General features: G+C 40.3%; 1 protein-coding gene across 4 annotated transcripts in view; it reads left to right on the top strand.

The window, feature by feature from the left end:
- The window catches only part of LOC150083828 (stomatin-like), a 206827-nt gene that overhangs the window by 127408 nt on the left and 57037 nt on the right, over positions 1 to 22382 (top strand). The window contains exon 1 of one of the 4 annotated variants that reach the window (XM_090375800.1): positions 22180 to 22309. The exons of the other annotated variants lie outside the window; for them this stretch is intronic. Coding sequence (XP_090231926.1) covers positions 22306 to 22309 — 4 coding nt within the window. The 5' untranslated portion in view covers positions 22180 to 22305. Of the gene's footprint in view, positions 1 to 22179; positions 22310 to 22382 lie in introns of those variants that run through there. 4 annotated transcript variants of the gene reach the window in all.

Here is a 22382-nt window from a genome sequence, read left to right on the forward strand (position 1 = left end):
GAAAACTGCGCGCTAGATCTTTGGCCCACCAAGCTATAGTTCTTGGAGAAATGTGTACGGTTTTGGCTGATGCATAGAGGGTTACTGTATTTATCCATCTTGTGATTAGATCGACTGCGAGGATTGGGTCACATCCATCAAGGACATGCCATGGAATAGACTGCGCTGCCTCGAGGCACTTTTTTGAATCCAGAAAATTTGGAGAGAATATGATTTTCTTTTCAACAGTATTATGGCAATTGAAGCTGGGCATAGGCAGAACAAGAAGTAATGCAATTGGGTCGTGATCTGAATTGAAGGACGTTTCTTGTGGAATGTCGACTCTGCAAATTCCAGAACATAGAATTAAGTCAAGGCGATTGGTGCCCCTCCTTGGCTCCTCATTGACAATCGTAAACTTTAATGGAGAGAGAGAGAGAGATTGTTCATTAGTTGTTGAAGGAGCGGGCTCAGGTGGGGTGGAAGGTTAAAATCGCCGCAGAGAATGTGCGTAGCAGAAGGGTGTAACTTGCTCATTATCCAGCTGGTAGCATCGTCAATTGTTGCAATATCTGGAGCTGGGGATCATCGCCACTAAATCGATTAAACAGGCTTCACAGTCACGAGTATTGCTTCATAAAATAAGGAGTCGCTAGATGTGACGTGTACAAATTTCAGGTTGGAATCTTCGACAAAGATGGCAACACCGCCGCCTCTAGATTGAGATCTTGATGTGAAGAACGATGAGCAAGCCTTCCACCTCACAGCACAGAAGCCTTTTTATTCAATCCAGCGGCCGGAGCATAGGCTATTGACTCCTGGTCAGGTCCAAGCCATGTTTCTGATAGACAAATTACATCCATGCTGTTGGACAACAGGAGTTGTTCGACATTTTGGTAGAAAACTCTAAGGGTGAGTTGAAAGGGAATTTTTATAAGTGCTGATCTATTTGTAGATGCTTTTGAACACCTCAACAGATTAGGCCTGGTGGAAATTATACTGTTAATTGAAAGTGATTGAAAAGCAGGGTTAGTGGTGTCACATCGGTATGTTTATAGGCAGTAGCTGGGGCAAGAAAGTGATTGGAGTTTGTGCGGTGATTTTTGACAGTCGAGAGACACTTGTGTAGTTTCACAATTAGTTAGTCATGCAGGGGGAAGCTGCGTCATCTTTCGGTTTTGCTCATAAGATGAAGATGAAGTGGATGGTTTTGGGTCTTTCGATTCATAAAAAGGCCTGATTAGAGTGCCAACTGGCCATACAGATGTGGATGCAACAGATCTGAATGCCCGACTTTCGCAAACTACTCTAAAGGACGAGTAATTTTGCGTTTTCTTGAGTAAATTTGCAGAAACTTTGGTATGCAGTTCTTTACTCATTGCAGCCTCAATTTCCTCAGCAGTTGTCAGTGGCCCAAGTCCGGAAATAAAACGGCTTCTGTGCTGGGAGGTGGAAGGCTTGCTCATCGATCTCAGAATAGAGGACGTGGAGGTACCAATCCTAATCTGACACTTTTCCTTGATATTGGCAGGGTGACTCTTAATTTGAAAGGGTGACCTGGGGAAATGAGGGTTCTGATTAGCCCTTTAATTGAGATGAAACAGAACGGGTAGCAGCGATTTTTGCCCAAGATTGTTTGTTCATGACAAGTGAGTAATGGGTGCTTTCAGATAGCACAGATGGTAAACTGAGGTTAATTTTGGAGGTGGGATGCTAATCTGGTGGGCTGCCACTTGTGGATCGCACCTCTATTCAGCTGCTTGACACGAATTCATGACTGGGACTTCGCTGCTTGCTACATTAGGGAATTGAGATTCCTCTAAAAGGTGATTGGCTCCCTGAGTATTTGGGCAACATTTCAAGGTCAAAATATCTAACACTGCGGATTGGGCGGTGAATTGAGTGTTGATTCTGTTAACTGGTTCATTTTGTTTGGAAAACTTATGAATTTTGAAGCATCCAGTTTTGATTTGTATATTAGTATACAGATCATTAAGAGCAGACATCCGTATACACAGGTATGAAATTTCTTCGCAACTCATCTGCTACAGACTTGCTTATTGACTCATTCTCGATTTCTGGCCTTAGGTTTTCCTGTATGGGCAGTGCGGCCGTTGACACTGTTCCTGGCAAAGAGATATCAGTTTGGATCGTTGCATTATTAGAGAAACAGTTAATTTGTCTTTGGTACACGACGGTTGCAGCAAGCTTTGCGACGAAAAACTTATCTCACCCCTGATATACCCCGGTGTTTTGCAACTGATTAACTTGGGTGCTTATGACAGTTATTGAGGGTATCCGCAGGGAGGATCGATTTAGGAGTATTACGATTCTTTGAAATTACATCAGATGGAACATCTCTCGACAAAAGTTGTATACTGCCCATGTTATTCATATAAGAATTTTCATTCATGTTGCTATGTTCAGATGGTCTGCTATTGCGTCTACCCCTTTTGATTTAAGTTTCATTTCGTGCAGATTGCAAATTGAAGCATTGTTGTTCCTTGACGCACACATCAAATTATAGATTGTGGTAACTTGTTCGCTGAGTTTTTCGTTCCCTTGTTTTTCTTTTTCAGAACTCATTATGAGTTCTTGCTGAGTTGTTAATATCGTCCGGATTAGCTGTTTTAAAAGGTCCTGGTTGGTAATGACCATATCTAGTCTGTTTTGTAACTCATCTATATGGGATTTCAAGTCGTGATGATTTGTGTTGCTTCGACTTATTGACGAGTTTTGCTCTGAACAAATTTGATTAATTAACTGTAGAGTGTCTGTACAATTGGTGTCTTATAGAGTGAGTTTGGGTCCAAGGGTTTCTTTCTATCTCTGAATCCTCAAAAGAGACTTCGTTATCTGATAATTCATCAATAATCTTAGAGAGCGCTTATTTTCGTTTTTTATCAGATATTTTCCCGGTTCGGTTTATCTCTGTTGCAGTACAGCCAGCACAAATCCATTCATTTTCTTTGCTTCATTTTCTTAAATGTATTATGCGCCACTGAGGCACATTTGAGACAATATTCCATTTTGCAACTTATACAGAAAAGCGTATTTTTTACCTGATTCTTGCAGATCAAGCATGTCTCTGTTCTCCTCATCCTCGATTATGAAAAAAAGCGTGCTTTTTTCCCTGAGAGAGAGAGAGAGATAATCTTTAATACCCTTCACGGCCAAAAAGCCAGGGGTTTACATTTTTACAGCCTCCCGAAACTTCCGGGAAAATAGAACAATTAATTAACAAAAACAGGTAATTTTACAAAAGAAAACATTTTGATACAAAGGAGACAACTCCTTAGGAGAGTTAGGTCTGATTGAGCTGGCTTAACATCGAGATAAGAGCACCAGCTCAATCAGACAGGAACAGATGCAAGGTACACATGTCATTGCTGATTAGTCCTAGTAGACATAATTTTTTTCCTGTAAGTCCGGTCAACAGCGAATTTGTTCAGGTCGGCGTCAAGTGCCTGGGTTTGCTTGAACATCTGCTGAGGGAGGAACCTGTCCGAAAGATGGAGTCGCGCTGAATGCGAGTAGAGCTCGGGATTGGCGCTAAGGGCAGCAGGGGGAATCCTCCAGCCACAGGTATCCCAGAATGAAGGTGTTGCGATTATGCCTGTTATCATCTTGACTGTTGCTAGGAGGCGTTGGTCGTCGACTAAGGTGGGAAGCCGTGGAATCCCGAGAGAGTTGGCAAGCTGCGTGGTACGAATCAGAGCTGGAAGGTTGTGCTTCCTGTTGGCCCACTTTAGGAGCCAGAATTCTGTGGCAAAGAGTGGTTTCTTTATTGATGGTGCCGCTAACGCCCAAATTTCAGCAGCATAGAGTAAAGGTGGAAAGATGATTGTTCTTATGTACCTCACAGTTGTCTTTTTATCTCTGATATGAAGGAGATGCTGCTTTGCTATCCACCGGAGTCGAATACAACGCCCAGATCACGATGGCTGGATACAATTGGGATGAGGGTGTTGCCGACCGAAGGCTGGAGAGAAGGAGTTTGCTTCAATGAATACACCATGAATTCGGACTTAGCAGGATTGATCTTCAGCCCGAACTGGCAGAGGTAAGATGTGACTGCAGTGAGAGTGTAGTTAATTTCCGTTTTTACCAGATCAAGGTCTTGATCAGGGATGATGGGAGTAAGTATCTTGATATCATCTGCATAGCTGAGGAGACATCGAGAATGTGCAACCAGTGGGAAGATAATAGATGAGAACAGAAGGCCGGAAAGGACCTCTCCTTGTGGGACTCCTGCGGTGACGGATCTAGTAAGGGTGCGATCTCCTGTATGAAGCTTTATAACTCTGTTATTCAGAAGAGAGGAGAGAAAGCATAATATGTTCCCTGTGATCTGGAAGTGGCATTCCAGGAGAGTGAGTAGTTGGTTTACTTGGACGGCATCAAATGCAGCCTCAATGTCTAGTAAGTAACAGCTAGTTCGTGCCTTTTCTCGAATGCTGACAAGATAGTATTCGTGGTGGCTAGCAGATTTGTGATCGTTGATCTGTTTGGAAGGGAATAGTGAATTTGGGCTGGATTACTAGGCAAGATCTGCTTGGTCAGGATCGGGAGTAAGGTCTTCTCCAGGAGCTTCGGCAGGCTGGAGGAGTTGGAGATAGGTCGGAAGTGTTTAGGTTTCGATGGCGACTGAACTTTGGCTAAAGGTTTGATGAGAGTTTTCCCATTGCTGTGGGAAAATCTGGTTCGAGAGTAACTGGTTGAAAATAATTAAAAGTGGCTGAATAATGTACGGACTTAGGCATTTGAGCATGCATTGGGGAACTCCATCATCACCAGTAGTTGACGAGGCAGGCAGAGAATTGATGGCGACGATCAGCTGTTGTTTTGTGATCTGAATGGTGTTCAACACTTCTTGCTGGGTTGGCTCTGTTAGTAGAGCCAGATCTGAGTTTGGCATAGGATTACGATTAAATCTTGTGACGAAATCGAGCCACAATTCAGGATCAAGTTGCAAAGGAAAATGAAGGTTCACTTTCTTGTATGGAATTTTTCCTTTAGCCAGATCTCGGTTAACGTATAACTGAGAAAACTCAAACACGCTGAGTTCAGTTTTCGTTGCTCTTCTAAGCCGATTTTTGCGTAACAATCACACAAGGCCCGGTCTCCGAGTTTCTATAGCTTTAACTGTGTTATTTGTGGCAGTCAAATTTGTTGAGGCAGGGAAACAATTGTCTGCTTACAATAATGTTTATGGTTCAAGTCTCTGTGGGGGTTCCTTTGTCAAAACGACCTTGGAGTAGGTACCAAACGACTCCCGTTCAAGGTTTTAGTGATTGCTTAAATTTTAGTGATTGCTTAAATTGTATAAGCTTATGAGCAAGTATACATCACGTACGTTGAAACTTGGTGTAGCCAGCATTAAAATCATAAATATAATTAAAAAGTTAACTTTTAACTTCATTGCGGAAACGACATGCTCATCCAAGAGCTCACTAAATTCTGAGAACGGACGTACAAAAAAATTATCATACTTTGACAACTAAACACACAAATTTTTGATTAAATATAGAGCACTAAAAATACACAGCAGCGTGGTTACGGGGCCACGGTTTTTTTTTCCTTCACTGACAATTGACAAGACACTATGAGCTCTGTTTAACAGAAACCGTACCAATCTTTCGGAGACAACTTATCAAATGGATAATTAAGAAAGTTTTTCTTGGAACCAAGGCACTTCTTGTAAGATTGATATCTGAAAAAATTCTCAACAACGAACGTGCGCTCTTAGTGGGTAAGAACGCAAGGTGCTTCATCTTAAATTAGAACAACGGTATTAAGAATTGGTAAACGATTTCAAGAGCGATTTGCAAGACCTAGCCACACTCCTATGAAAATAGTGACTCACTCCACATGCCTCTACTCAATCAAAATTCGTATGCTTTACATATATTCGATTTCGATCGCGGAGATTTTCTGCTGTCGCTGAAGGTGAAGTGTACAGATTTTGATCTGATCTTGTCAACTGCATTGAAATACCCTTGAAATCCTATAGTATAATTTACTACGCACTTGTATAAAATGACATAAACATTTGCAATTATTTATTTATTTAACTCCTAAGCATAGGATTTCATTTTAAATGGATAACCCTCTATTATAGTTTGAGAATATTAAGGAAATATTTATTCTACACCGTACACCAACTTCATTATCTGGTTTGTAGCAGTAATCTGTCATATCAAAGGGATTCAGACAGATAAAATATCCAAAATCTACTATACGTTATCAAAAACCGTTCTTAAATATATTTATTTACGATATTGACCTCGACCTATATAACTACAAAGATAAATCGCCTCCAGAGGCATAGCAAAAAACCCACAAAGGAGAAAAAAGTTTTATAGTAATAGAAAGCCACCATGCATTATTTCTATTTCCGGTTATGGTGGTTAGCGTTGATTTAGTAAACTAAAAATACTGAAGAAATTTTACTTTAAATCGAGTTTTTAAATTAGACTTTTTCTTCGCGATGAATATTTCATTTTTGGTTAAAAGAAATTCTACAGGTTGAAATTCTACAGGCTAATTTAATCTGACAAATCAGATTAAATTATGCTGTGAAACACAAATAGCCATTAAAAAAAAAAAAAAAAAAAACTAATGATTTTGTAAACATACAGACAATGAAGGTGAATTCTTAAATAAGCACCAAGTTTATAAATTAATTGTAACGTTAGAGATTAAATTGCTTATTTGATGCACTAGCTTTTTTTTTTTTGTAATTTGTTGAATGTTCACCGACAAGTTGATTCCAGCATTCGAGCCGATTCATCGTAGGCGTCAAATAGAGTTCAAGACTTAGAATAACTAAATCATATGACATTCGTTATTTTTAAAATTGATTATTATAAAATTTGATTTTAATCTACGCTAGTCCCTTGAGAGCCCGGTTTATTTACCCCTTCGGGAGCAGGATTTGCTAGTCTCTAATTTAATACAGAGCCCAAAAGCTCCAAAGATAGGTCCTATTGGTACCCATATTTGGCACTGGATATGGGAACTGCTGGCGTCCACTGCCATTGCACTAGGGCGCCTCCGTAGCCAGGTGGGAAGGAGCAACAGTGCGTAGCACACGCTTCTTGATTAGACCGGGGTTCGAGCCCGTCACCACCAAATACGGAAAATGCGTAAAAGGTCAGGGAATGACCACCGCATATTCCCGGAGCAATATGGCCTTAGTTGCTAATGCTCCTAAAAAAAAAAAAGCCATTGCACTATCTTTAGTGGATGCAGAATTGTTTTTGGTTTTGACCAACCTGCGTGCTGGTAGGCGATTGCGGAAAATATACAAAAGAAAACAAAGTGCATATCTTCGTAACCTTTCTACTTACTCAACTTACTCTTTGAACAGTAATAATCATAAATCATACGCAACATATGGTTTCGTGCTTCTCGCTTTCCACCTTAAAAGGACAAAAAAAAAAAACAAAAAAAACTGCACGAGCATACTGTGCTACCTGTTCCTGGCATACAGTTTTTGCATTTCCGCCCTCTGGTACAAATCGTGATGCAGGTGTCACCACTCCTAGAATAGCATCCTTAAAGGTCATTACCCTGGTTACCATGGCCTTAGCAACCAAGAGTTAATTCCTAATTTCCTCATCTGATTGTCGGTACCAATTTTGATTTTCAAGTTCCGGCACTGCATTCTTTGGTTTCGATTTTCACCGATATTTTCTTGGCGCTTCTATCCGTTTGGGGTTGGGTTTTTTTGTCGCAAGATGGCGCTGAAGTGCTAGCTCATACAAAAGCAAATTGTTATTTCTGGTAAAGAAGGGATTCTACTGAAATTCGAATCCCCTTCTTTACAGAATATTTACTCAGGTAAAGAAGGGGGATTCGACTTCACAGTAACTGTAACGTGCAATGCCATCGATTTTCGTGAGTTGGATCTACACAGTGGCACACCCAGAATTTTTATGTTATTTTAATTATATAAAACAAAATGAAAAGTTCCCGTGGGATGATGGGTGTTCCTCGCGAACACTACTGTGCTGTAGTTTCAGCGGTCTATGGTAGAAATTAATTTTAATTTATTTGCTGAGTAACACACGTGCTCCTGTTTTTTTTTTTTTCTTTTCTCTTCTAATTTTCGAAAGTATGTACAGGAAGGGGATTCCAAAAAAAAAAACAAAGATTTCTATTCACCCAGAAGTAGCTGTGATAGAAAGATTATATATATTTTTTTCTTTTTCTGTTTGATACCTTGAAATCTATATAGCAACCACACAAATTTTGGTTTCGAATTGACAAAGAAATGGCCGCTGTTCGTGGAGAAGACTGCCAACTTTACAGAGTTGTGCACATTGGTATAAACAATTCAAATGTGGAAGACTCGCGGTGCATGATGAAGAAATTCCAGGACGCCCATCAACTGCTGTAACAGGAGAGTGTTGCAAAAAAGTTACCGTATTAGCATTAGATGCATATGATGCAAGAAAGAAAGCTTGTAGAGCATCAGCCAAAAAAAAAAAAAAAAAAAAAACTTTCCACTTCACCCATCCATTCGCTCCAAACGTTTGTCCAGTTCTTCCTTGAATTTATTTTAAGCTATCAAATTCCACACTAACAGATGGAAATTTGTAACAACAATCAACCACCCGCTGGCTAAAGGCAAATTTCTGCACATCTATTGGACAACTGTTTCCTCAATTTGAATTTATGACCCCTCAGTTGCATAATCTGAGCAAGAGGAAGAATCCCATCAGCATTGTGCTTGCTCACACCATGCAGGTGTCTAGTCTCCAGACGCTGCAATTTGCAGAACGTAAGCCCTTCTTCGACGAAGTTGATGAATTTTATTACTTAGGGTCAAGAATAAATAAAAATAGTGACTGCTCAAACAATGTAAGGAGACGACAGGCAATTGCTAAAACGTTGGTCGTTGTTTTGATAAAATTATGGAGAGATCATGAGATATCCCTAAAGACAAAACTGAGAATCATTGATTCGTTAATTTTTCCAGTTGCCACTTATGAATGTGAAGGATCGAATCTGAAAAGCGTTGACAGGAAGAAAATTGAGACATTTGAAATGTGGTGTTGCAGGAGAATACTGCGTATTTCTTACTTGGATCGAAGAACAAATGAGTGGGTATAGAATAAAATTGGCAGGCCTAAAATTCTTCTTCATAGCATCATCAAAAGAAAACTCAAGTTTTTTGGTCAAACTTAATAATAATACTTGAGTTTTTAATACTTCTTAATAATACTTGAGTTTTTTACTCAAGTATTATTAAGAAGGGGAAACTTTCTGTTGAAGAATATAATGGAAGGGAAAACCGAGGGGAAGAGGAAGACTTCCAACTAGGTGGAAGGATGGGATCAGTGAACTTCTGGGCATGACACTTTGCGATGCTGCTCGTATAGCACACGATCGATGCAGTTGGAGGAATTTGTTGGTGGCCACAACCGCTCCTCAGGGAGCTATGTGACTGGAAGAAGAAGAAGCCCTTATTGGTAATAGAAACCCTTTGTTCGCATTAGCATCACAGAACTAGTTGCCGAGCCCCAAACGTAGGGTCTGCGGAGAACAACTACCATCAACAGTTGTATATGAGTAAAGTGCCTGCTAGATGGGTTCCCAGACTTCTCACCCCTTACCAGAAGAAAAGGGAACAATGTGCACTTGAAATATCGATGTGCTAGGAAAAGCGATAGGAGTTTTTAGGAAAAGATAACTTAGTTGATTTCAATCTTTCTAAAACTCAGTCATGTCTTAAAAGGGGTTTTTCTTCTGCCCCTGTGCTTATCTTCGATGACGCTCTGATTTCTAGGCAAGATTCATATCTCTGTTGGAGAGTATTGTGACTTTTAATCGCTCTTGGCATAAGCACATTGCTTCCACTGCATATAAAAAACTGGGTTTTCTCGTTCGCTCTTGGCGTTACTTTTCTTCCAAACAGCTGTTTACTCTGTACAAATCGCAAATTCGCCCTACCATGGAACCTTTTCCCACAAATGGGGCAGTGCCCCCCAAACCTCTCTCAGGCTTCTAGGATTCTTTTCGAAAGAGGGAAATTAGGTTAATTAATGAGTCATATCTAACCTTTTCTATAGCTACTTCTGAATTGGCCTCTATAATTCCCGGTCTCTCTTCCAAACCAGCCAACATCCATTTACTGTCCAACTTCAAATTCACAGAACCAACTCTTCTTCTTCCTCATTTATTCCTTCAACTTCCGTTTACTGAAACAACCTTCCTTCATACATATTTCCTGAAAATTACATTTTACACAAATTCAAGTCTGATGTCAACAAGTAACTTCTTTCACCTTCTCAACCCACGCACGGTACTAAGCACAGTACAGTACTATAGGTTTTAATACCTCTCGTGCTTGGGGTTCTCATAAAAAAATAATAATAAATAAATAAATAAGCACAACTACTTCTGGGTGAATACAAATATTTTTGACCCCCTCCCCCTCGTATAAGCGCTCGAGTGTACTTGTTCTGAATAGTTTAAGGCGGAAGAAAATATTCTTTATTAATATTATCTGTTGATTTCTCTTTCGACACACACATGAACAGCATATGGCTAGAGTGTGCTTACATTATTTCAATACAGTATTTACAAAATTTCGAAAAATCATAAAGCATGTGATTATTATTAACATTCGTATTAGATTTGAATCTGCCGGTAAACATTACCAAAGATTTCTTTCCTATTCCTTTGGTACGTTGAGCAATGATTGTCACCTAAATGCTAACTAACGAACCTTGACACTTGTTTGCCTTGTGTGCTAAAGAAAATGAGTGTTGAGCCCAGTTAAGACTCGAAAAGGAAATTCTGCCGTGAGCGAAAGCAATTTGGCAGCGGCGCGATAGAAACTTTGTTGTTGATGTTACTATGTCAACCATTCCAGTAAAACAGTGTCGTGCACTCCGGTGTATGTTCACTTCACGCGATCTATAAACAACCCTCTTTAGATTGATTTCCGAGTGTTTGCTGTATTTGCTCACGCCTGACACCAAGTGCCAGAAGAGAAGCGAAGTTGTTGACTCGCCTTGGAGACTTAAGAAGTGGATACAAATTGAATCAACAGAGTAATTCTTCCATTTCCGACTTCTCGATCCTTGGGAAACGTCCCGAGTCTTAACCCAGTACATATTGCCATCCTCGATGAATGCGGTCAAAGTCTATTTTTAAGCAAACCGACAGCGATGACTTATGAACTTTTTACTTTAATAATAAGAACAACTTCTCAAACTGGGGGGAGGGAGACCATTTTGTGATCTCTCTGTTTAAAGATATTGTTGAGACTTCTGGATGAAGTTTGCAAGCAGTGAAACTCTCAGGTAGTTTCGAAATGCTTAAAATTTTTAAACTCTAATGGAACATTGCAATTTTATTTAAGCAATATAAGTTTTTAGAGAAAATCCGGTTCCAACACCCCAGAAAACACGAAACATTATTAAAGCAAAAATTTCTATTTTGCTGTAGAAGCACTACCGTCCGTCTCTCCGAACAGCTCTCAAGTAGAAGATACAAGCACCAAGGAGGACACTACAGATTATCACGCAACGGCGAGATGAACCTGCCGTCGCTTTTTGTTCAAACGACAGCTGGCTTGTTCGACTCGTAGTTGGATATTGGCCAGGAAATAACACCACCCTTTTTCCATGGCTTCGCGCGCTGTCGGTGGGAGCCAGTCGCGGAGATAAAGCGCAAAAAGTCACGCCTGCCAGGCGGACTTGGAGAGGGTGCTGAAAGAAAGGTGACAGCTGCATCAGAGATAGCGCGGATGACACGGAACCACACTCGAGATTTAACCGAAACTAGATGCGAGTGCTTTTAGTGGTACTATCTGAGCTATTTTTGCACGAAGATGAACACTTGATTTCTTTACTCACTTTCCGATTGAAAGTGATCAGCTTATTGCAACAACATTCAAAAGCAAGGTATTGGTTTTTAGAGGAGCAATGATAATGCGCTTCTTGTCTTCACCGTGTATGTTCGCCCGCAGTGAGACTAAACAACGGTTTAGTCTCACTTGCCCTAATCTCAGAAGCACTAATGGTCACTTGCTATAATGAACGCTTGCCATAATTGCATATGCCCTAATCGTTTCCCCATGATAACAGGGGGGAGTGCATAATTGTATACCCTCAATCCCTTTACGCTAATGATCCTTTACAGGGGGTTGATGAGCAAGTGAGGTAACGCCCCCCGCTGTTTCCATATGCGTTTGTCGATCTAAGAATTCGTTCAAATAGTAGCCAAACATCAACATGACGTTTGCTCTTTTCAGCGGGGAATAATACCTATTAAGGTTATTATAATTTATAATATAATAATTATTATATTATAATTTATAGTTGGTGTGCCGCTGGGTCAGGATCTTACCGATACCTATCGTCAGACCATGCTGCTGCCACGTTTTTATCCTGGATCCGGGGTTCTTGTGTAGTATGCATAGGGGCCAAATGTTTCCATTTCTTTATATTCTTCTTCTAATAAGTCAAAATCAACTTACAATCGCATGTTCCGATTAATTCAACAGAAAGCATTGCAAATCGGAATAACGTTTAAACCAAGAAAATTCCAAGTTGATTACGAAAAGTACTGGGATTAGATCCATAGAAGAAACATTTGCTGATGCTGACATTAAGGGCTGTTTATTTCATTTCTATCAAGCAATTTGATGGAAAGTACAACAGTTACGATTACGATTGGCATTCATAGAGGAACAAACTGTCAGAAAGTTAGTGAAGTCAATTGTGGGATTCGCATTTGTTTCTTTAGAGGAACCTTGGGAAGGAATCATTCGAGAAGGTCCACCGCCAGGACATCCTTCATATGAAAAGTGTGAAGAGCTAATAAAATACTTCGAAACAAATTGGATTGGACCCACTGCTCACTTTCAGTCATCATTGTGGAATCATCATGCTAATTTTGTTCCTCGGACAATAAATTCACGTGGAAAGATGGCAGTATACTTTAAATAAATCTGTGGGACACCATCATGTTAATAAATAGAAGATGAATTAAAAAAAAAAAAAAAGCTAACTTTAAGAGAATACTAGGATTAGTAAAAACGGCTTCCTGTGGAGAGATTTTTCATGTTCTATATTTTGTCTTTTCAATTTTCGATTTCGATTATTCCAAATTTCATTAAAATCAGAACGATAGAAATCCGACAATTTCATTCTTCCTTCCTCGTGTAATAACTCGACTCCCTGGATTTTCATGGAATTTTATATTTAGACTTTTTAAAAAATATTTGTCGAAAATCGGACCAATAGAAATCCGACAATTATTACTCTGTCCGTCCGTCCGCATGTAATACTCGTCGCCGAGTAGATGGATTGTCATAATATTTTTAAATTCTCCTTTTTAGAAAACGATCCGTCGAGCCTTCTCAAATTTCAAAGAATTTAAAATTGGACCAACAAAAATTCGGCAATATTTATTTATTTTTATACATATCGCATAGGCTATCCATATAGCGTACATTTATAAGGATAGCCTAAGTGGCAGGTTGTTGCCACGCGCTGGTTGATGACCAGTTTATAGGGCCAATAAATACTCCTACATCTGAATTTTTTGAAGATTTTCCATCTGGTGTTGTGGAAGTGTCTGCGCAGGTATCACAGTGGAAGCGTCACCGTCCTCCCCACATCGGGTGGGAAAGGCCCGGGTTCGAATCCCGTCGATGACGCGAGGAACTTTAATGGGCTTTTTTCACTCCGTGGCTGAGTTAGTCGGTCTCAGGCGTAGACAGTAAGGTTCCCCCCCCCCCCCAGAAACTGGGGTTTTTCGTCCAGCAAAACAAACAAGTCGACCATAGAACACACGCAATTCACAAACATAAGACACACAAGCACGGCAGATGAATTTAATTATTCGGGTGGCCTAAAAATAATAGTTTAGTTTTTTTTGTGTTTTTTTTTTTTTTTTTTTTGGTGTTGTGGAAGTGGGTAGCCCGAATGAATTTAAATACTGTACTAAAAAAACTGTTCCGACAAGTCGTTGTCACCGTTGGAGTTTCATATAATGTAGAGCCCACAGCAACTGCTGGACAAGTTTTCTTGTACCTGCGATGCATAAATCAAGCCTCTTGTGTAAACATCGTGAACATAATGTTATACTTATGTAAACAATTTGCTAAATGTATTATTCTAATCGTTTCAGGCCATGATGGATATATTGCAACATTACAACCATGTCATGTAATCCTCTTGTTGCAAAATAGGCTATCTCCCCCCCCCGTATTAACCATTCTCAACAAGAGTTGCTACTGGCTCATTAAGCTGCTGCGTTTCTAGTTGATTTACTAATTGAGCTGCAGTACGTCTTCCTAAGGTGTCCCAGATGAGTTCATGAAATTCTAGGACGGGGAGCGGGTGGGCCAATCCATACTGACGATCTCTATTGTCCTGTAGATCAGCTGCCCTATAGGGTTAAGTGGTGTTGTCCATCAGAACGAACTCTTCGCCTGCAGCATCAGCATAGAAAGACCATGAATCACAAGCGTAGAGTCAGGCACCCGTCTCGTAGAAGCACAGTAGGTAGAATCACCGTCCTCCCCGCACCGAGTGGAAAAGACCCGAGTTCTGTCGAAGATGTGAGGAATATTTATGGGCCTCTTTCACAACGTGACTCAGTTAGCTGGTCTCAGGCGAGATTAGCAATTTTTCCTCCCGGAAACCCGGATTTTTTGTCCAACAAACAGAAAATCGACATAATGAAATGAACATAATGTAGATCATGTTCATAACGTGGTGAACGTCTACCACAGAACAGAACGTCTACCACAGAACGTCTACCACACAACGAAAATCTACCACAGAACACACGAAGTGTGTTCTGTGGTAGATTTTCTAAGAAGTGTGTTCTAAGGCCATATTGCACAGTATACACGGTGCAATATGGCCTTAGTTGCTGATGCTCCTAAAAACCTTACAAGAACAACAAGCACCCGTTCCTGATGATACAACTACAGAGATTAAAGCCACCTCATACTAGCAATCCACCTGGACCGATTTGATTTTTTATGTTTGGAGTTGTTTAGGTTTCTTCTTTAACACCACGTTATGACTCGACAGGTATTCTCTTTTTTTTTTTTTTTTATGAGAACCCCAAACACGAAAGGTACCAAAACCTATAGTACTTAGTACCGTGCATGGGTTGAAGGAGCAGTATGGGGAGAGGAGGATGCCAGAAACTTTGCTACTGCAGGCTGTACCTAGATTCATCTGTGAAGAACTCACAGCGCCAAAAAGTCCGAGTACCCGTATTCTTCTGGCTTACGTCATCGAGCATAACGGAACACACACACAAGTTTTCTAGCGTGAACTCGATGTCTGTGTCCCTGTTTTCTGCAAAGCGTCGGAATATATGCATGGGTAGCCAGTTCGAGAGAAGAGTTTATGAAACTGTGCCTGGACAATGGTGTAGCAGTTGCCTCAGGAGTAAGTTTGGAAGAGGCGGAAGAAGAACTAAGGAATTCTTGGAAGGCATGATCCAAGTTCATATGCCCCTCCTCCTCCTCCTAGCAATTGCGAAAATTTAAGTTTTTTAAACATGGTGTATACACGGCAAAGTCTTGCATACACTACTCGCTCCAGTTACAGCTGACAGAATAAAGGTAGCAAGGTGTTATACATTTAACTGATCCAGATGTCCTTCTAAAGCGTTACCAATAGGTTCGATCAGGTAGACCACAGGTTTCCAAACTGGGTTTTGTGATATTATTAATTAGAGAGACTGATTTTATTATCTTTGTTATGGTTTTTTGTTTGTATAATGTGTCCCTTGGACAGATAACCTGGGAGAAAAAAAAAGTCTTGGGATAAAGGTGTTTGAAGTGACTGAGGAGCGACTGGTTACTAGGAACGTTTTTAAAGTTGTACCCTCGAAATGTAAGAAACATTAGCTTTCGCCATGATGTCTGTCATAACCTCAAAAGAACACTCTCAAAACCACACTTAATGACAGAAGAGATAAGGAGATGCGGGATTTTGGCTATTGAAAACCAATATTGATTCAGTTTCGTAAGCAAAGTAGTGGTTAATGAATCATCTACCGCCTGGTGTCACAAAGGCTCAGAAGGTGCAAGTATAGGAAAAAATTGGGTTATCGCAAAACGACTAGAGTGTGCTCAGATTCTACACTATTAAATTGCAAGTAGGGCCTAATTCAGCTCTCATCACTAAAAGAATGTCGGCCCACAACTCAGGAACCTTTGTCCAACTGTTAGAGAGTTTTAGAATCAATGAACGTAAACAGAGTGGGTGCAGGTCCCCAATGATAGCCAGGTTTTCTGAACCTCTGCTATTTACGACATGTCTTAAAGACAGTAAAACCATAATTAAATTCAAAATAGAGATATAAATACACTGGTGTTCAAAGAAAGTGCATCGCCCCTTAAAATTGTAATAGTCGTCCGAATAATGTAGGTATAGGGCAATATTTCTTACAGATTGCATCAGATAAGATTGACACGCGTAGGTGATGACGTAATATTGCATCAGCTGTTACTTTCAGCTATATAAGCACGCTCTGCAAGAGTTGCAGTCATTCCTTGCTTGTGTCAGGATGGCGAGTTACGTGCAGTTGACGCCACGAAGAAAGAGTGCTATTGTTGCTTTACGTGAGGAAGGATGTTCTTCAAGTCATATTGCTTACAGTGTGTCTTGTAATCAGTCGACAGTGAGTAGATTTCTTTCCAAACTCAGGAAAATACTGGTTCCTGAGTTTGAAAACCGTAAAGCTTTTTCGTCTGAGCTGAAAAGAGAATGGGAAGAACATACAGGAGTGGTAGCAAGTGCAGTAACAGTCAGAAGACGCACGCCTCTTCAAAAATGGACAAAAAATGAAAAAGGCCCGATTAATTTGGTGTAAGGAGCATGTCAAATGTAGACATGTATAGTATCTTATGTAAGGCGGCTCCCAAACGCTAGTTCAACTCCGCCGTGGTACACTGTGAGGTTACAAAAACTCTGCAGAAAGGCCAGAAATTTGTGTAATGCTATGTTTGTGCCGTGTATGTGTTTGTTATGTTGTTTAGTTGTTTCTAGCCGCTTTGCTATCAGGTGCTTGTTGGAAGCAACAAGCACCAGGGAGGTACGTCCTGATACCCGTCTACGACGCGAGGAGGCGGGCCACAACTGAGCGCGAACCGCAGCAAATCTCGAGTGTAACGTACTGAATGTCCAAACCATTCAAAATATGAACAAATAAAATAAAATAAAACAGTAAATTAATAAAAATTATAAAAACAAAAAGAATTAAAAGTTAGAGAAATTAAAAATTTAAAGTAAAAAATTTTTTGAAAAAAAAATAATATTCAGAAAAATTAAAGATAAAATAAGTAAATGAAATAAAATAATAATAAAATTCAGAATAAATAAAGATAAAAATAAGTTAATAAAATGAATAAAAATCCCGCACCTGTGCAAGCAGATGATCCCACCTCAGGACCGGCCTGAGGCCAGCAGGAGATAGAAGTCAAGAAGACACCGTGATATCATTCGGCATCGTACAAGTTTGATTACCAACTGACCAAGTCGAATGTGGTGGTGAAGATGGTACTTGAGCTAAAAAATGGTGGTAGTGACGATGGTGGTGGTATCACGAGATGAAGACGATGGAGATGCTGGTCTGGACTGGAGGTAGAGCTGGAATAGGAGTAGTTCCTGAAATTGGGACACTACTGATGAGTTGTCCACGTCTGGCAAAGGTTTTATGTGCAAATTCTTGCAGAAGATGAAATTTTTCTTTGGAGTCCAAGAGAGAAGACTAATTGCGCGGGGAGAATGGTTGACACAGAGTAGACAGAGGCTGGCGAAGATCCAAGTAATATGTACAGGTGAAAAGAACATACTGACAGTCTTCTGGGCTGCCACAGTTACAGAGGGATGAATCAGACAGGTTAAACATAGCAAGTTTAGCACGAAAGAACCATGGCCAGTTAGAAGAAAAAAAGAGTGCGGAGACTCGGATTGAACTATTTTAGAATAGACTTTTGTAAGGCAAAGGACGCAGATGGAATAAACTTTCTTGTGACCATACCTTCCGAAGAAGAAGACCACCGATCTTGCCAGAGTTGAACCAGGTGGTTCCAGCAACGAGTTTTTTCGGTTTTAGGATAGCAGTGGATATTAACAGTGAGGTCTAAAAAGTCAACTGGAATGGCATGTCTAAGGTAACAGTAAAAACCTCGATAAGTTTGGAGGTACAGAGGTAGGCAACCGTTTAAAATCTGGAGCACTGCTGTCGAGACAGTGCGACAGGTACGACTCATCATTAAGAGCATACGTCTTTGGATAGAGGAGAGTTTCTCTTGGATGGCAATGTTCTTAGTATACCAAAACCAGGCACCAGCGCCATAGGTACAAATCGGAACAAACGGAACGGAGAAACTATCAGTTGCGAAAGACGGACAAGCATAGATGTATACTTGGCTATTTTATCATGAAGGTGCAAGATATGCTTCTGGAAGTTTAGCTTACGATCTAGAATACCCAAAAATTTATGTAAGTCAACCATGGAGAGAGAACGACCAAATAGTTTAACAGTCGGAAGCCTGAAAATATTAAGGTTGCCCTTAAGATAAAGAAGATTAGTCTTGTTAGGAGAAATAGTAAGTTTATTAATAATGGACCAAGATCACAGATCATTCATAATGCTACTGGCAGTACTTTCCAAAAAAGCACGAGAATTACCAAGCAAGAAGGGTTAGATCAGTGGTTTTCAAACTTTATTTTTAATAAAGGCGTCCTTAAGTAATTTATTTTATTTTGTGGCACCCACTCAATTTTCTACCTGTTAGATCCGATTTTCTCTTTCTCTTTCTCTCTCTCTCTCTCTGTGTGTATATATATATATATATATATATATATATATATATATATATATATATATATATATATATATATATAAATCTAATATTAACAAAATATGTTATATGATAGTTCTTACAATAATACAACTATAAACAAAATTACAATTCATAATACAAATTATATATATATATATACAGTATATAATAATTTTATTCTTTATATAGCGGTATTAAATAAACATCAATTGCAGATCACCACAAAATTAAAAATACACCGTACACCTTTTTATAATGAAATAAATATATAAATTAAAAAAAAAAAAAAGTTTTAAGTAACTTAAACTCAAATTACGTGGCATCCCTGGAATGTTGTTGCGGCACCCTGGTTGAAAACCACTGGGTTAGATCATCAGCATATACTATTTTAGAAGCATTGGGAGTTGAACGGAGAAGCCATTCATCTAAAACCAAATCCCAGACGAGTGGACCAAGCACTGAACCCTGTGGGCATCCTAGAGAGACAGAGCGACTAAGTTGGCGAGTTCCAGAACTGACTTGTACAGAACGGTGGAGAAAGTAGTTGCAGGTTAAGCTGTAGATGTGTGAGGAGCATTGAGCAGCCCTGAGGCAAGCAAAGAAGCTGTCCCACCAAAGGGAGTCAAAGGCTCCACAGAAATCTACGAAAATAACCATAGCATATCTAAAAGTGCAGTTGTTTACTCTGGAGAGAAGTTCAACCAAGGCCTCCTCGGTTTCACGGCCTGGACGAAAATCAAACTGGTCAGAGGACTTTAATGAGCATTCAGTAAATAGACAATCAAGACTGGCAGCAATAAATCACTCAAGAGTTTTACCCAAGTTTGACAATAACGCAATACGACGATAGGCCTTAGCAGAAATAGGAGTACAGGTTTGGGAATTAATTTTAATAATTTGGGAATTAAGGGGCGTGTCAAATGGACCCCCGAGTAGTGGAAGTCAGTTATTTTCTCAGATGAGAAGAAATTCAACCTGCATGGCTCTGATGGAGACAAACGATTCGCTGCAGACGTGGTGAAGAATACCATCCAGACTATGGTGTCTATAGTGAAATTCCCTACCAGCCAAATGATATGGGGGTGCATTTCGTATCACCTGCAATTTATAAAAGGTTCCGTAAATGCCAATGGATACCTGGCTATATTGGAAGGCAAATTGCTGCCAATCATTAGAGACCATTTCAACCTGCCAAGTAACTGCATCTTTCAGGGAGACTCTGCTCCTTGTCATCGGGCGAAAAGTGTAAGTAGGCACTTCTGTAGTTACTTTAACTTCATTTCTGCATTAGAGATTCGACAGTAATGTGTTTACATTTGTTACAGGTGAAAACTGGTTGGAAGAACGGAAACAGCCAGGAAACAGCCCGGCTGGACCTGAATCCTACAGAGAACTGTTGACATCGTGTGGAATCTGCAGTTGCCAGAAAGAAACCAAAGAACCTTCGTGGAGCACCTTTAGAGCACCTGCAAATATTACTCAGCTTTGCCTTAACTATTAATAAATATTTTTGTTTATATTTCTATTTGTGATGCTAGTCATTAACGTAACATACCATCGCGAAAAAGGGTTAGAAATGTGAAATTCCCAGGTGATGCACTTTCTTTGAACACCAGTGTATTTACGCTCACTGGTGGTGGTGTTAACCTGAAAATTGCAAACATTTGTGGTTCTGAAGGAGCCGATGTATTGTGCTCCTTCAAAACCACAACCAATAAATAACCTTTAAGCTGTATAATTCAACTGGAAGAGAAGAGATCAATGGATTGCAGCTCGGTCAGTGATGTGTTCATATATTCATTGCACTGACCACATCGTCTGTCTCTGCAACACTGGGCTACAGCTGTTAGAGCTTGTCAGCATGGCCCTCTTAGTGCTATTTTTAGAATTTGAGGTGTGGGCTGATTCGAATATTTAATTTTCTGTTCGCGATGTGAACAGTAATCCGTGGGTGAGGATAAACTCTCATGGGAAGGTCTTTTTGACGTCTTTATAAAATATCAACTAAAACAACGCTGAAATCCATTTGAGAGGTGAGCAAACGTTTGATAATAGAGGGCGCTATTCAGTTATCTGGGTCACAACGTACGTCATCGCTCGAGGCGATCGATTTCCGTGTTCCCCGGAACTGTAATAATGCGAATATAACTGGCTGAAAAGCAAACTGAAATAACCGACCTGACCTGGAGTGATTTCCCCCTCTCTTGTGGCGGATGTGCTTCAATCCCCCAACCAGTAAGGGTGGCATGAGCTTACTAGCTGCGCGTTAATGCGATTGCGGTTTTATTTTCAGAGATTTATGACGCTCATTCCCATCTTGTTTGTATTTATCCTACCCAGCACTGCTCCTGGTGCATAACCATTTCTCTCCTTAACAACAATAAGCCTGAAGTTTTCCTGCCATCGACAGTAGCACAGCGGATATGATCACAGTGGTATAACTCCTCCCACATCGGGTGGAAAATGACTGGGTCCGAATCCTATCACTGACGCGAGTAATTTTATGGGCTTTTTGCGAAACGTGACTTTATTCGGTCCCAAGCGAGTGTTGTGTGATTTTTCTACCCTCCCGAAAATGTTTTTTTTTATGAAATTACATACACAATGCGCTGACACCTCATAGCTTGTTTGTTTTCGTTTTTTATGGCGCAAAAACAACTATGGTTATAATGCGCCATGTCACAAGAGCCCTCATAGCGTTAATTGCCTGGATCACACGCATTTAAGCAAAACTCGAAGTAGCTTGTATCTGTCCATTTATTTCGCAGTTCCCCTCTGGATGACAAAGTATTTTACCCCAGGTGGTGTGAGAGAAATCTTTTTCTGATCTATTGATGGTCTAATAAGTTATGTTAGATCTTCTGTGTATAAGTATAGTGCGAAAGCATCAATAATACATAGCCAAATCTGAATGAACAGAATATTAGCAAAGCGGCATCGTTTTATGATGCTGCTTTATAGTTAGATCTTCTGCTGCCACAATCGATGGTCTGAACGCTGAAGAAAAGAGGAGCTTTTCTCAAGGAGTTCACTACAATCCCAAAAATTCCGCTGATTTCACCCTTCAGGATTTCTGCGATGATTGCTTAACAAGTCGACTCTTGCGGTGTGTGTGGGGGGGGGGTAAGAGATAGACACAGAGAGAGAGAGAGAGAGAGAGAGAGAGAGAGACCGCCACAATTTGTTCCGTTCTTGGCACAATGCCAATGCAATTCTGTAAGATTTAATGCCGATCCCGTCATCTTATGCGCAAGCACACTTCGCGCTCACTAAGGATGACTTGAGTCGCTGTCATGTACTTCCAGTTCGATTATTTGTATTGGAACGCAGCGTGCTCGCACCGGCTGCGTCGTAGCCGCTCGTGACGCGTGGTTGTGAATGGATGCCAAAATAGCCCCGAACCCCAAACTTCCGGTCGCCCCTGAGCATGGTTAGGGTGTGGTCCCCTCAGTGCCAGCAACTCTGCCCGTCCACTGTTCCAAATGGGTATGTACGATTGTTTGTCGTTTATTCTCATCTTGTCTTTCCTGTTCGCTTCTCTTCGCCGAATGAGACGCGA

This window comes from Mastigoproctus giganteus, chromosome 6, assembly GCF_048544385.1.
Source record: "Mastigoproctus giganteus isolate SK-2022 chromosome 6, ASM4854438v1, whole genome shotgun sequence".
Lineage (NCBI taxonomy): Eukaryota > Metazoa > Arthropoda > Arachnida > Uropygi > Thelyphonidae > Mastigoproctus > Mastigoproctus giganteus.